Genomic DNA, 13,463 nt, shown 5'->3' with positions numbered 1-13,463 from the left:
GTGTAAAGCAAATATGGACAATATTCATCTTTTGTCAAAAAACAAAATAACCAAAATGACTCTAAGTACCATATGAGCCTACAAAGTGACCAAATTGCACCCAAAACTGCTTCAAAATAGCTACATTCGATTTTTTTTTAAAAATACTAATGAAGTGTGTACCTCAACGTCGCTAACGATTTAAATATGTATTTCTCAAACATTAATATACTCGTAAAAAGCTGAAAATATAACATTAACATATCATTTATTGTATCTTCCAGGAGCGCTTCAATGGCAGAGACACCATTTTCGTAATTGACAATCATTTTCTTCTTCGTTGTCACTGTTTCCCACTTTTCCTTACCCTTATAACTTACTCTTTTGGGACCCATTTTTCTGGGCCGAAAAGGGAAATCAAACCAATAAAACCACAAAAAAATGAGATGTAGTCCATCTCTAACATGCCGACTGACTGAAGAGGTAGAAGAGATCCACCAGGGTATTATCACCATCTACTGTTCAGGAGTGTAATTATTTAATTATTTTGCCAAGACAATCGCCAGCAACCCACAAAAAAACGTGGCTGCAAACCCTCTTTTGGGTCCAGACCGAGCAGTTGATAAACGCTGACCTAGAGTGAGCTTATCATTATTATTATAGAAATTATTTGTCCACCATCTTGATGCTACACGTACACACCAAAAAAGAAAAACCTTGTAAAGGGCTGGGCAAAAAGATGAAAAGAAAAATAGCGCAGTTTGGTCGATTTCAGTTTCCGTAGTTTGTATTCTTCCTTGTGCTCTGTAGCATTATTTTTTATTGCAGTCTACAGCGACATCTAGTGGTCAAATATTACACTGTGTCCCTTTGAGAATACAGTTTTGTACTTTCTCTGCTTAAGGCACAAACCCAAACCCAACTTGTCCTTTAGTGAGAAACCTTATGCAATGCTGTTAGGCTAGTAATCCCAAGAGCCAATAAGAGATCTGCATGTTCAAGAGCGTTCTTCATTTGGGCTCTGGTGCTGTGGAATGCTCTACCCTCCGAGATTTGATCTGCAACCTCAATGGAACTGTTTAAAGTAGTCTTAAAACACACTTATATTATCCTGGCCTCACGTAGGTTTTAGATCAGCGGATGGTGTAACAATAGTCTGTAGTCTGTAATAGTATGTGGTCTGTGCAGCTCTTTGAGACTTCTCCTGATTAGGAGCTATATAAATACTGTAAACATGACTTGACTTGACAACGATTTAAAACAAAAGAAATCTAAAGGTGCTGTTGGCAACTTGAAATTTTGCTACTCTCTGCCCCCTCTTCTGGCTTAAAGTAATGATCACAGTCTCGGTCAGCTCACTCCTCAAGTAACAATGAGCTCTTTTTTTTTTATCTTTCTGGGGGTTTTGGTCGGCGTTTGAACTATATTTTACCATTTTCAGGCTACACGACAAGTAAGATTTCAGGCCGAATTGGACTTGAAATGTCAATCATTAAGTCGGGTCGGGCCAGGCCGGAACAGGCTTCTCTCTCAACACTCCCTGCCCTCTTTGTGGAGGATCTGCACAGCATGCACTTACTTTTACTCGAGTAATTATTAACATGACAACCTGGGAACGAGCATGAAATCACACACCACCCTTCCCCTTCCCCGCTCTTTCCTGCTTCCCAATGTGTTGCAAGTCCCGAAACAGCCATGCTAAAAGTAAGATATAAGCAGATAGGTGCTGTGGAAAAAATATAAAAGCTATTTGAACTCAGTCAGAGAAAATATTATACTTTCAACTTTTTAACGATACCTCAAAGGATGTACCCCGACATTAAGTATTATTAGGAAGTAGAGCTGGTCAAATTGTCCATTTTTTTTTTTTTGTTACATTTTTCAAACAGGTAGTTTTTCATGTTGTGAATAAGATTAGTGACTGAAAACTCTCTTCCATTGCTTCAGTACTTTGCATTCTGCTCCATTTAATAAACAACACACAATTTATTGTAGGTGGGAAAGAACTATGAAAAATGCTAAAATAATGTTTGTGTTGTTTATTTGGTTAAAACAAATGTTTCGCACAAATTGTCTTTGTTTTTCTATATAGACGGACTTACTGTGAGTAAATAGGTGCCGAGTTATGTTTATTATCACCTAATACGGGAAATTGCACTAATTAATAAGGGAGACAATTGGGTGAGGCTAACAGGTATGTGATCAATGACAATAAAGATAATTCTAATTGTAATAACAAGTTGAGTTCTTTTCGTCGCATACAAAACACTTTCAGAGTACTGTACAGTACACATGTCTTGCTAATGTAGTCGCGTTAGTAGGTCAAACCAAGTATCGCGTCATTAGAAAACTATGTGCCAGTTGTCTCGCGATATTTCCTGGTTGTTGCGCACTCAAAGGCGTTTCTCCGACATTCGACTTCGTCCAGTTGTCTCACACAAGGCACACAAAATGGCGTCGGCTCCCGGTAAGTAGGATTTTGAGTTTTTTTTCCCTTCATCGATTCTCATACAATAAGTATTATTCTCCTTATTACGTGTTCGGCTTTTTTTTTAATACAGGATGCGTTTATAGAATTAGGTAACATTTAGCTTATTATAGCATCCGTGGCCGGGAATTGACGCCTGGCACAAGGCCCAACTCTTCATCGACGATTATCGCCTTTTGTATTCTCTTCTTTACGTAAAGTTGCTTTTCCTCGTTCCACCCTGTGTTAAAACACCAAAATTCGAAAACACGTTGACTTCCATGTAACATTTATCATGCGATTGTTTGATCTTCATTATTCAACGCCACCGGTTTAATGGCGCCCGAACTGCGGGCCTGTTGGACGCATTGTTAGCATTGACGTTAGCGAAAGGAACACCAATGTTACAGATTATACTAAATTCTCTAATTTATTTCCCAACAGATTACAGCTCCTACACCCAGGCTAGTACACAGCCCGGGTAAGTGCTTAACGATAATAATTATCACTCTTTGGAGTTTCACGATGACGCTGATACGAGTTCATTGTCTAGGGATCACATGTGCACACAAAATTCGTCAGTCTTCTGTCTCACTGAGTTACAGCATATTTATTTACCATGCACCTTTTTTTGTAGATATGCTTCTTATGCTGCTCCGGCTTCGCAAACCTATGGGCAATCTGCGCAGGTATGTTTAAATGCATGGAGTTTAAAGTGTGATTTGATCGATTTTGTACACCATTAATAACGTGAGTGTAGTCACATTTATTTGCATAGCTCTTAATCTCAAAGTCTCAAGGGGCTTCTTAGGCCACATTTACAACATTTCCTGTTCAGAAACACGCGAAAAATAGCCTCAGCAAGTGGAAAATTAACAATTTTTTTTAAGGGGTTACACACGTAGTAACCCCTCTTCCATGATGACTAGGCTGCAAAAGATGTTACAAGGGCATCAACAGACGACACACAGTCAACTTGAAATATAAATGATAATCATACAGAAAGTCCACTTGACTGCTACGATAAGCTTCCTGTCATAAAATCTTGACTGATACAGGTTATAAATAGGAATTTAATAAATGTGTAAAGGCCTCAAGAGTGGGCTTAAATTGCTTAACAGCAGTGTTTTAAATGGCTAAGATTTTTTGTATTCTGTAATGGTAATGTGAGCAGTGATGTAATTAACTTATGGTGTTTTGCTGTCAGTGGTTTTTTTTTTTCATGCTGAGGTTTTGAGGTTTTTCCTTGTCCTCATTTAGGTTGTAGCTCAAGCGATGCTGTAAGAATATATCTGTACAGCCCTTTGAGACTTCACATGGTTAAGTGCTATACAAATATACCTGACATGACACGCTGATTTGCCTTTGTTTTTAACAGCAGGCTTACAGCCAGCAAAGTTATGGTTCATATGCCCAGCCTGCTGCGGCTGCTGCTGATGGCACATACTCCCAGGCAACCCCTGCTGCTGGAACTTATGCTACACAGCAGACACCGCAACAATATAGCTCCTCCTATGGCCAGCCAGCACAAGGTATGGATTAGCATGCCGAAATTGGGCATCATGGGAAATTTGTGTGCTATGTTTAAAGTTTTTTTTCTCTTAATATTTGTTGCTCAATAGCTGGCTATCCTGCCGCGCAGACGGCAGCTCATGGCTACACCCAGTCCACCCAGGCCTATGGAGCACAGGCATATGATGGTGCTACTGCTGCTGCAGCTACTGCTGCTGCTGCAGCACCTGCTGCATCCCAGTCTTATGGTTCGCAGCCTGGCTATACTGCTCAGTCTGCATATCCTGCGTATGGTCAGCAGCCAGCTCCAGCGGCACCACAGAGGTGTTGACCTGTTTGTTAAAAAAAGACTGGTAACTGAAATTTAGCAAACCTTTTGTGCTGCATTGTATTTTCTTTCTTCCCTTAGTTACAGTGCAAACAGCCAGCCAGCGGGTTACAACCAAAGCAGTTATTCTCAACAGGCAGGATATGGACAGCAGTCTGGCTACCAGGCCCAGCAGACCAGCTACAGCCAACCGCAAAGTGGCTACCAGCAACAAACTCCGCAGCAAGCCCCTCCTTCTTATCCACCTCAGAGTGCAGGTTCCTATGGACAGCCCCCACCTGGCCAGTATGGCCAGCAAGGTGGACCGCCTAGCTATCAGTCCAACCATTACAGTAAGATTTCTTGTCTTGTGATAATATTGGATACATGGGTATAGCAAACTATGTTGTCGTTTTTTTCCAGACAATTACAGACAGGATGGCCAGGGAGCGGCTTCTGAATATTCGGATCCTCCAAGGTTTTCAGAGGGCAGGGGGCGTGGCGGTTTCGACAGAGGCGGAATGATGCATCGTGGTCGTGGCGGCATGGGTCGTGGCATGGGGTAAGTGTGTTTCTTGAGCACATGACCGGCTTTACTTTTTGACTGCAGTATGGCCTTTTAGGGCATGGCTGAGGCAAATGTTTCTCAAGAGGATGACTAGGGTTCTTTACCGGTTGCCCATTTAAGATTCATTGTTAATCAATATTTACCGGCCAGTAGAGTTGTTACTCTTTACTATTTGTCTCAGCCCAGCCATAAAATTGCCTTGGTAAGTTATTTATTTTTTCGACTATTGCAACATATTTATTGGGGCCTGTGCACAATATAGGAAAGGATTAGTTAGCTTTTGTTGAAATTGGATTTAAGAAAAACTGCGTACTTAAAAGTCTTAAACATCAGTTACATGTCAAACGGAGTGGATTTCACATTCTCACCATTGGTTGATGTCATTAGTTTTTGACTTGACATACTGATTCTTGCATATTAGTTTTTATATTTAATTAAGGTTGAAAGTTTTGCATTGGTTTGTTTATGCGTGTGTTACATGACCTCATTAAATTAGGTATCATGTACTAAAACATACAAAAGGTTGTCATTTAACATCACTCTGACTATAGTGTGACTTTGTGTGAACAACCTAATGCTGGTGTTGGGTTGGTGTAGAATTTACAACAGCACACAGTGCTCATCTCTTAAATGTTAGAGCGCACTTAAATTGAAATCGATGTGGTTGGTACAAACGGCTGTTTGGCAGAGATGTTTTCCTAAGAAACGAGAGAATCCTGCATTGCAAGAGCTCTGAAATGGGTACATCTATCTCACTTTGCATAAGGCACACGCCAGTCGATGTAAGGGAAATGCATCACGTTGCGGAAAAGACAATTATGTAAAAATTGCAGCAATGGTAAAACAATTGGAAACCAGCCTGACTACAGCAAGCCACGGCTACTGAACTAAAAAGGCGATTGCTATGAGGGGGGAAAGTGATCCTATGGGAAACAACTTAGTATTGTAAAATAAACACTAACACACAACACGAATGCGCTTCCCAAGAGGGGAGAGAGCTGGCTAGTTCTTAATGCGCAGGGCAGAAGCCCTTTCTCTTGACTGCCAAAGTCGTTCAAGCACCCTGGGGATCATCTTGCGCGAGGTTCTCGGCATGTTGCCTTGGGCGTGTATAAAGGTATAATTGATGCCAAATAAGCGTGGTGTTTGTGCTACTTAATGTTCTCAATGAAAAAAAATGTGTCAGATAGGGGAAATATTTTTGGTTCTGCATTTTACTACTCGGGATTAACTATTTGATTTTGGATTTCCTCTTTTGTTTGCAATTTAAGTCCATAACTTATTGGTAAGGACTAGAGCTGGGCGATATGAAAAAAAATAAGGTGGCAGGTGACTCATTTTTCAAATTCAAGTATAAACCTATTGAACACAATTTTCAACTGAAATGCATTCTTCTGTGTGCATTTGTATGGGCTGAACGTTTGCCACAATTGTGAACCCGCGAATGGAAATCTTGACCACTGCTAAGAGCAACAAGACATCAACACAGGACCATGTTCACTAAATGACTGTGGTTTAACAAAAATGGTGTCTCCCTTTCATACACCAACTGGCTTCAACACCACTGGTGGTGTACCGCCAGGTAAGTGTAACAGGATGTTTATCCAACAACGGGTCTGTTGACTAGTCAAACTACTAGAGGTGGTTTGTCAACTAAAATAATCCGGACCAAGAAAGTAGCGCATTATGTTTTGTGAGATGCCACATTTTGTGTGAAGAGTGAATGAAGGGTGGTGACCGGTACAACACGGTTATTGCTATAGGGATGGTAGTTTTGCTGCATCTGTAGGTTGAGCAGGTAAAATGTTACACAGGGTCACATTCATTTCACACTGAAATTAAACTTCTCCAAGGTTTTTGGTTATCCTGTGGATATGATCTGAAACGCTGCCCTTCAATACAATTTACATCCACATCGCCCAGCTCTAGTAAGGACACAAAAGTACTGAATGTTAATAATTCAAACTAATCAATTTTTTTGTTATCCATGGGGTCGTTTATCAACACAGAATATTAATGATGAAACAAAGAAATCGATCATGCGTGAGCAATGACATTCTAATTGGGAAATTCTTTGTGTTGGTTTTGGTTTGGAAAAAACGTACACTGCGAGTGGGGCTACAAAATATAGATATATGGGTTTTTTGCTCATTTTAGTTTTTTAACCTTTCGGTTTGGTATGCCTACGTGAACATGTTGGCTAGCTTTAAACAGGCTATAAAGCACTTGACTAATGGTGTACTCTACTCCTGAGCGTCACTGCTTCCAATGTTTATTTGGTTTAGGGGTGGGGACCTGGCCTTAAAAAACTTATGGTCATTGAAAAAAATGAGTGAGCAGGCCACAGGGTAAACTTGTGGTGTTATATGGTTGCGTTGAGGTTCAAGGTAAAAAGTTGGCGTGTGTGCATAAGTGAAAGAACAATCTTTGTTTTTTTTTAAGTCTTGCGCTTTGCCGGTTTTCCTATATCATAAAGGGGCACGCGGGTGAAGTTATTCGTGGTTTTGTTAAGTCGCAGACGAGACTCGTTTCTCTGTGAAGGACAGTTTAAGTGACTCTGCTGTGGTAGCTAGTTAATGATGTATGACTCATCTAGGTTATGAACTAAAATATTTCAACTATTTTAAAATTGCACAGTGGTATAGGGGGAGGTGGGTTGGTCTCAATGTCATTTTGAAATGTTACTGCATTTTTGACTGTTTGATCATTTTGAAAACCTTTTTAACATGCTTTGTCACATTTATACCGTACAGGTAACAGAGGCATTTTAAAGCATCATTTCTCTAGAAAGTATCTGTACTCAGTGCAGATACTTAAAGCCCTGCAGGAGCGATCTTATAAAGATTGGGGGTCTGCCTTATTTTCCGACAACTGAGGATGGTGGTGTTTTATTTCTTAAGACATGAACACATTTGAAAAAGCTATGTTTGTAGAATTTTATTTTTTTTGGCATCCACTTGTACATTGTTTAATGTGAATTTTCAGATGCATAGTCCTGTTTTTGTTTTGTTTTTGAATCTGGATATGTATTATGATAGGCAGAACCTAATGTTAACAGTATTTGAAGATTTGTCAATGCATCCGAAACACTTTTTTTCCCAATGTGTAGCTATTGACAAGGTTCTATACACAAATGTTTTTAAAAAGATATTGGTGTTAACAAATATCCCCCCAGTTACTCTGTATAACAACATCAGGGGATTTGCCTCGATACAAATGTTTTTTGACTCCCACAATCAAGCCACTTTGCTCGAGCCATGGATGTGGCTGTTAAAGGGAAATGGCCTTCATATCTTCATTTATTCCCCCCTAGCAGCGCTGGAGACAGAGGTGGCTTCAGTAAGCCTGGTGGTAAGTTAACGAGAATTACACTGGTTAGTCCTTTACAAGCTTTCGTAACTTGCAAATGTGTCTTTGAGTATCCGTTTTGCTATCTTGGTACAGAACATCAATTTTTCTGAACATGCCCGAGACCATTTTCACAAAAGGTTTTTTGGTCTAATTCATCTGCCGCATATGGTTTGACAACTTTACAAAGGTTAATTGAGGAAAATACAGTTTCACTTCAAAAAAAAAACAATTCCATATCTTAAATGGTTTCGGGTAGCATATATTTCGGTCTAAGGCTTTTCAAAGAACAAAAAACATTTCTTTTATGGCGTCTGAGGTATTTTTCTAAAAGCGTGTACACTTTGAGATGGTCCCACAGTGTGTAATTTTAAACAGTTGGAGCGCTCTGTGGCTATTGTGTGCTACAATTTAATCTCGTGCACTGACTTTGGATTGTTGTCCCTCCCACCTCCATTTACTTTGGTGCCCTCACCTACTGGATCACAGGACACATGGGCGACGAGCGAGAGATGGGTGAGTTGCGTTCAAATAGTTTAATGGGGTCCTGCAACAGAAGCTCTTAATTTTTATTTATTTCCCAACAAGGTCGGCCTGAAGAGCAAGACGAAACTGAAAACTGCGCGATCTATATCACAGGCTTGACTGAGAAGGCCAACATTGAAGAGATGGCGGAATTCTTTAAGAAAGTCGGCCCCATTAGAGTAAGCATGACGTTGGGAGACATGGTACAAAATACGGCTGGCTGACTGTTCATTTTTCTCCAGTTCAACCGCAGGCTCGGCACGCCTGCCATTAACATCTACACTGATAAGGATTCCGGAAAGCCCAAAGGAGATGCCACCCTCTCCTATGAGGAGCATCTCTTTGCCAAAGCTGCCGTGGAGCAATTTGATGGTGACGAGTGTGCTCCTTTTGCAATATGTCTATGGTCTATGTTAATTGAAATGCTTTTTTTTTTTTTTTTTTTTTTTTTAATGTCCTTAAAGGGAAGGAATTTCAGGGCCGCAGACTCAAAGTGTCAATGGCTCGACGTAAAACCCCTATGCCCATGCGAGATGGCATGATGGGTCGTGGAGGTATGTTCACTAGCATTTTTTGCCGGATGACTATTTTTTTTTTTTTTTTTTTTTAACCTTTTTGTAATGGTACCAAATACCTGTTTTTTATTAGGTATGATGGGCCGCGGAGGAGAGCGTGGTGGATTCATGCCGCGAGGGGGCCCACGGGGTATGAGCCGAGGTGGACCCACAGGAGCCAACATGCAACAGAGGGCCGGGGACTGGGAATGTCCTAATCCGTATGTATTAGTCTTTATATTACAGTAGTATGTCTTAATGCAAGCTTAATTCGTTTCAACTCCTCCCTAAAGCATCCATGGTTAACCCCAAATGGCTATATAACACACCTCCCTGATCATTAAAAAAACAAATTCAAATAGCAATTAAATATAAGAAATGTGAGTTTATCATGAAAAAGTTGTAGGGGGAAAATGCACTAGGGGCGAATACGCATGACTTGATGATGCGCAAGTACTTACTATACACTTAAAATTAAAGTTGCTGTCACTTTAAATAAACTTGGACACAATCATTTACAGCATACGGTTTTTCATATCCGTCAATAAAATGAAGTCAGCAATGTGTAACCTGCACTTGTTGCTTCCTCATAGAATAGAAGAATAGAATATAATTTACTTGTCATTCTTTGTAACCATGCACACAGAACGAAATGTCAGTACACCTGACACGCACAGTTAAACTGTAGCAAGCCGATGCAGCCGCAGCCATTTTAGACCCAACTGCTGTGTTGGGAGTCATTAGGTGACCAAACCCCCCAACCCTTAATGCCGAGTGCCAAGCAGGGAGGCAATGAGTACCAATGTTGTAAGTCTTAGGTATGACTCGGCTGAGGCTTGAACCAGAGACCTCCCAGTCTCGGAGCGGGCGCCCTACCATCTAGGCTACCGAGCTCATGCCAAACCACTTAGTCTTCTTGAATTGCTCAAAGCAGCCATGGTGGACATCGCAATCGAAATATCTGAAAGTGTAGGTCCTTTATAAATACAGTGACTATCAAATCAGTGAAGATGTTTCGGTTGTGCTTTTCAAATCAGATGCGTGCCTTGGGTGTACCCACAATATGAATAGCAACTTTGGACAGAGACGTTTACTTAGGACCATGGGAGGGAAGTGTCCGTTTAATGAAGTCGCTCTCCGAAACATTTTCGCATTGCTAAAAGCTGTGCCGGGTAATGTGTACTAAGCATGATGTGTTGTGTGAGAAATATTTTTGATTTTTGTTTTTTTTGTTTTGATAGTTTTGATTTTGTTTTTAGCAACTTGGAAACATACCATTTCAAAAGGCATTAAAAAAAGTCTCAAGTCTTGTCCACAATCTCGCAATGAACATTCGCATCTTTGAAAGGCAGTCACACCCCTGGTCTGTTTGATGGCCTTGGTGCCATTTTTCTGTTTTAAAGACACACATAGGAGCTGTTGACTGCTCAATTTCCAATAGCTAGGTCACTCACACAAACATCAGGATTTTCTATTACTTCCAGCCTCTTTTCAATTGATATCTTTTTTCTTTTTTAAATTAACACCATACCATTTTCAAATTTGATTTTAAAAAATCGACTTGTCCTATAATATAATTAAGTGGGTGAGATCCAGTATCTGATAGTAATAATAATAATAATAATAATAATTTCCTTTGTATTGTCATTCTTTGTAACAATGTACACAGAACGAAATGTCGGAAGTGCATGCGCAATTTTGGACACACTAACAGTGGGGGTAATCTAGTGGTAGCCTCCGGGACTGCTTGTAGCTTGGAAATTTTTGTTTTGAAAATAGTTTACAAAATTCACGTGTTTAGGGGTGATTGTATGAAGAATTACCACCAAACATTGAGCAGCGGTGGCTTGAATCTGTGTTGTTTCCAGGGGCTGTGGCAACCAAAACTTCGCTTGGAGGATGGAGTGCAATCAGTGCAAGGCCCCCAAACCAGACGGGATGGGCGGCGGGCCCCCGTTTACTCCCGGCGGTGAGCGAGGCCGAGGCGGAATGGGAATGCGAGGAGGCCGTGGCATGGACCGTGGAGGTCCCTCTGGTGGTCCCGGTGGTTTCAGAGGAGGATGGGGAGGCGAACGTGGCGGATTCAGGGGAGGAGATCGTGGCGGATTTAGGGGCCGCGGCGGCATGGACAGAGGCGGCTTCCGGGGGTCTGGCCGTGGAGGACCACCCATGGGTGGCAGAGGAAGAGGAATGGGCCCACCTGGTGGCAAGATGGATATGAGGTAGATTGAAGCCTATTGTGCCTCCTGGTGGTAGATAAGAACTTGATTGGGGAATTAACAAACAATATCAATTTAAATGGGGAAGTATAGGCACCATCATGTAAACGTGCATTTCTTTCATGCTTGGTGGTCATGAAATTGGCGTTTATGTGACATGATCCTCAACTAAAGGGAGCTGACATGATTGGCTGCTATCTTGCTGCCATAGCTACCCTTTTTTCTTTTGCTCATGATTTTAATTGTTTCCTTTTTCTCACACACACACACACACACACACACAAATAGAACATGGTAATAAAATTGTTTCAGTCTAAGGTCATTTTTGCTCATTTTAAATGTTATTTTCACTTGTTTCTTTTCGACTATTTTTTTTCTTTCCGTTTTTCTAATTTCTTCCCTTTTTTCCTTGTTTTGATTCCCCCCTCATTTTTCCTTTTTCTGCTCTTTTCGTCTTTCCAAAAGTGTTGGGAGTAAGATTTTTTGGGGGGTTCATGTCTGTAGTTAGTCTTTGTCTTTTTATCTCTAATGCGGTTGAACGATATTACACACTGTACCTTTCCATAGTCATTAGTTAAAGGGGTTATTTGTTTGAGAACCTGAAAGATATTACTGCACACAAATTAATGAATGGTGATTTTTGTTTCTCTTTTAGGGACCATCGCCAGGAGCGCAGAGAGAGACCCTATTAAAGATCATCAACCATCGCCGCGTGGGAATTTTTTTTTTTTTTTTTTTTTTAGATGAACATTTTAAATCTATAGTTTTTTCCAGTTATCTTGAAATAATGGTCTGTTAATGTCATATTTTACATTACATGTTCACCACCTCTAAAATTCGCTATACTCTGCCTAAACAGTTTTGCTTCTAGCCTTTAATTAAAAGTATAAAATGGTCATTATTTTGAATCCATAAATGTGTTCTGAGGAAAAGACAGTCTTGTCAAAAAGGTGAAGATAAGTGGGTAAATTATCTAGCTGCTCCCAAATATCTTGTGCAGTTAGTTCCCTTTTTCTTTTTTTTACTTAAATGTAGCTTGTTTATACGCCACATTGTAATGTGCATGTCCTTTTTCTTAGTGAGGATTAGTTATTGTCACAACGCATTACGTGTTCAATATTTGCCTGCCGCTTTTCGCGGGGAATAAACATTTTTATTGAAATTCAATGTTTGGGGTTTTCTTGATTATAAATGGTAGCTAACAGGAGTATTCGCAAAAGTAAACATTTAATAACAATTTATATTTTGCTACTTGTTGCTTAAAATGCTATGGGGGTGGTGCAGTTAGTTGTGTGAAAAAATTCTGAATGGTTTATGGTCTTTCCTCAAACAGGATGGATGCATTTATATAGCACTTTTCAAGGCGATGAAGATCTCCCAAAGTGCCTTACAATGTGCTTTACACTTACCCATTCACACACACCAATAGGGAGTCAGCCATGCAAGGCGCCTACCTGCTTATTGGGGGGATTAGGGACACTTCGACATATAACACAGAGGAGCTGGGAATCGAACCTGCGACCAAGACGAGGGCTCTACCTCCTCTACGGGAGAGCTCATTTAATGGAGAATTTGTCAGTGAAAATGACTGCTGGCTTGTCATGGTGTCAAGTGAAGCTTCACTGCCACCCCCATTTTCACAGCTACAAAAATACAATAAAATGAATAATTGACTAAATTACAATTCTATTATAACCAATCTAGACCCCGATTCTCTGAAAAACACAAAAAACAAGTGAAACAAAAAAAAGATCAGTCTAAGATTGAAAGATGAAATGTTTAAAAGATTATTTGTTGAACTCATTTATTGCCTGACACCTATAGAGCCCCCTATCCCTGTCTAAACAAATGTGACACAGCCAAGCTGCATTTGCACTGTTAACCAGAATGGCAGAATTCATGTCAGTTTAGAGCAGCCCATTGACACAAAGATTGTAGATCATAGCTAGGAAAAGCGCAAAATAGTTCAAAGTATGTGTTTGCA

General features: G+C 40.4%; 1 protein-coding gene across 4 annotated transcripts; it reads left to right on the top strand.

Annotated features, from left to right (window-relative positions):
* The first annotated feature begins 2,316 nt into the window (after positions 1-2,316).
* On the top strand, positions 2,317-12,646 carry ewsr1b (EWS RNA-binding protein 1b). 4 transcript variants are annotated; one of them, XM_088335849.1, is made up of 15 exons: positions 2,317-2,446; positions 2,891-2,927; positions 3,084-3,135; positions 3,828-3,978; positions 4,069-4,282; positions 4,368-4,618; positions 4,689-4,827; positions 8,147-8,184; positions 8,671-8,697; positions 8,770-8,885; positions 8,949-9,078; positions 9,171-9,260; positions 9,355-9,481; positions 11,129-11,482; positions 12,135-12,646. In XM_088335849.1, exons 1-15 carry the CDS (start codon positions 2,332-2,334, stop codon positions 12,169-12,171), a joined length of 1,878 nt encoding a protein of 625 aa, XP_088191975.1. In that variant the 5' UTR covers positions 2,317-2,331; the 3' UTR covers positions 12,172-12,646. The 4 variants fall into 4 exon arrangements, with proteins under 4 accessions (XP_088191975.1, XP_088191976.1, XP_088191974.1 ...); XM_088335850.1 differs by having other exon boundaries at positions 3,825-3,978; positions 4,374-4,618; XM_088335848.1 differs by having other exon boundaries at positions 3,825-3,978; positions 8,150-8,184.
* The last annotated feature ends 817 nt before the right edge of the window (positions 12,647-13,463 follow it).

The sequence above is a fragment of the Urocampus carinirostris genome, chromosome 5 (genome assembly GCF_059441175.1).
Source record: "Urocampus carinirostris isolate Australia breed hairy pipefish chromosome 5, RoL_Ucar_1.0, whole genome shotgun sequence".
NCBI lineage: Eukaryota > Metazoa > Chordata > Actinopteri > Syngnathiformes > Syngnathidae > Urocampus > Urocampus carinirostris.
This window is presented reverse-complemented; position numbering and strand designations above follow the sequence as displayed.

Coding starts and splice junctions, on each gene's coding strand:
- ewsr1b (XM_088335847.1), top strand. CDS start 2,332: ATGTGCCAGTTGTCTCGCGATATTTCCTGGTTGTTGCGCACTCAAAGG. Junction 9,079..9,170: donor TGCCGTGGAGCAATTTGATG/GTGACGAGTGTG, acceptor ATGTCCTTAAAG/GGAAGGAATTTCAGGGCCGC. Junction 11,483..12,134: donor GGTGGCAAGATGGATATGAG/GTAGATTGAAGC, acceptor TTTCTCTTTTAG/GGACCATCGCCAGGAGCGCA.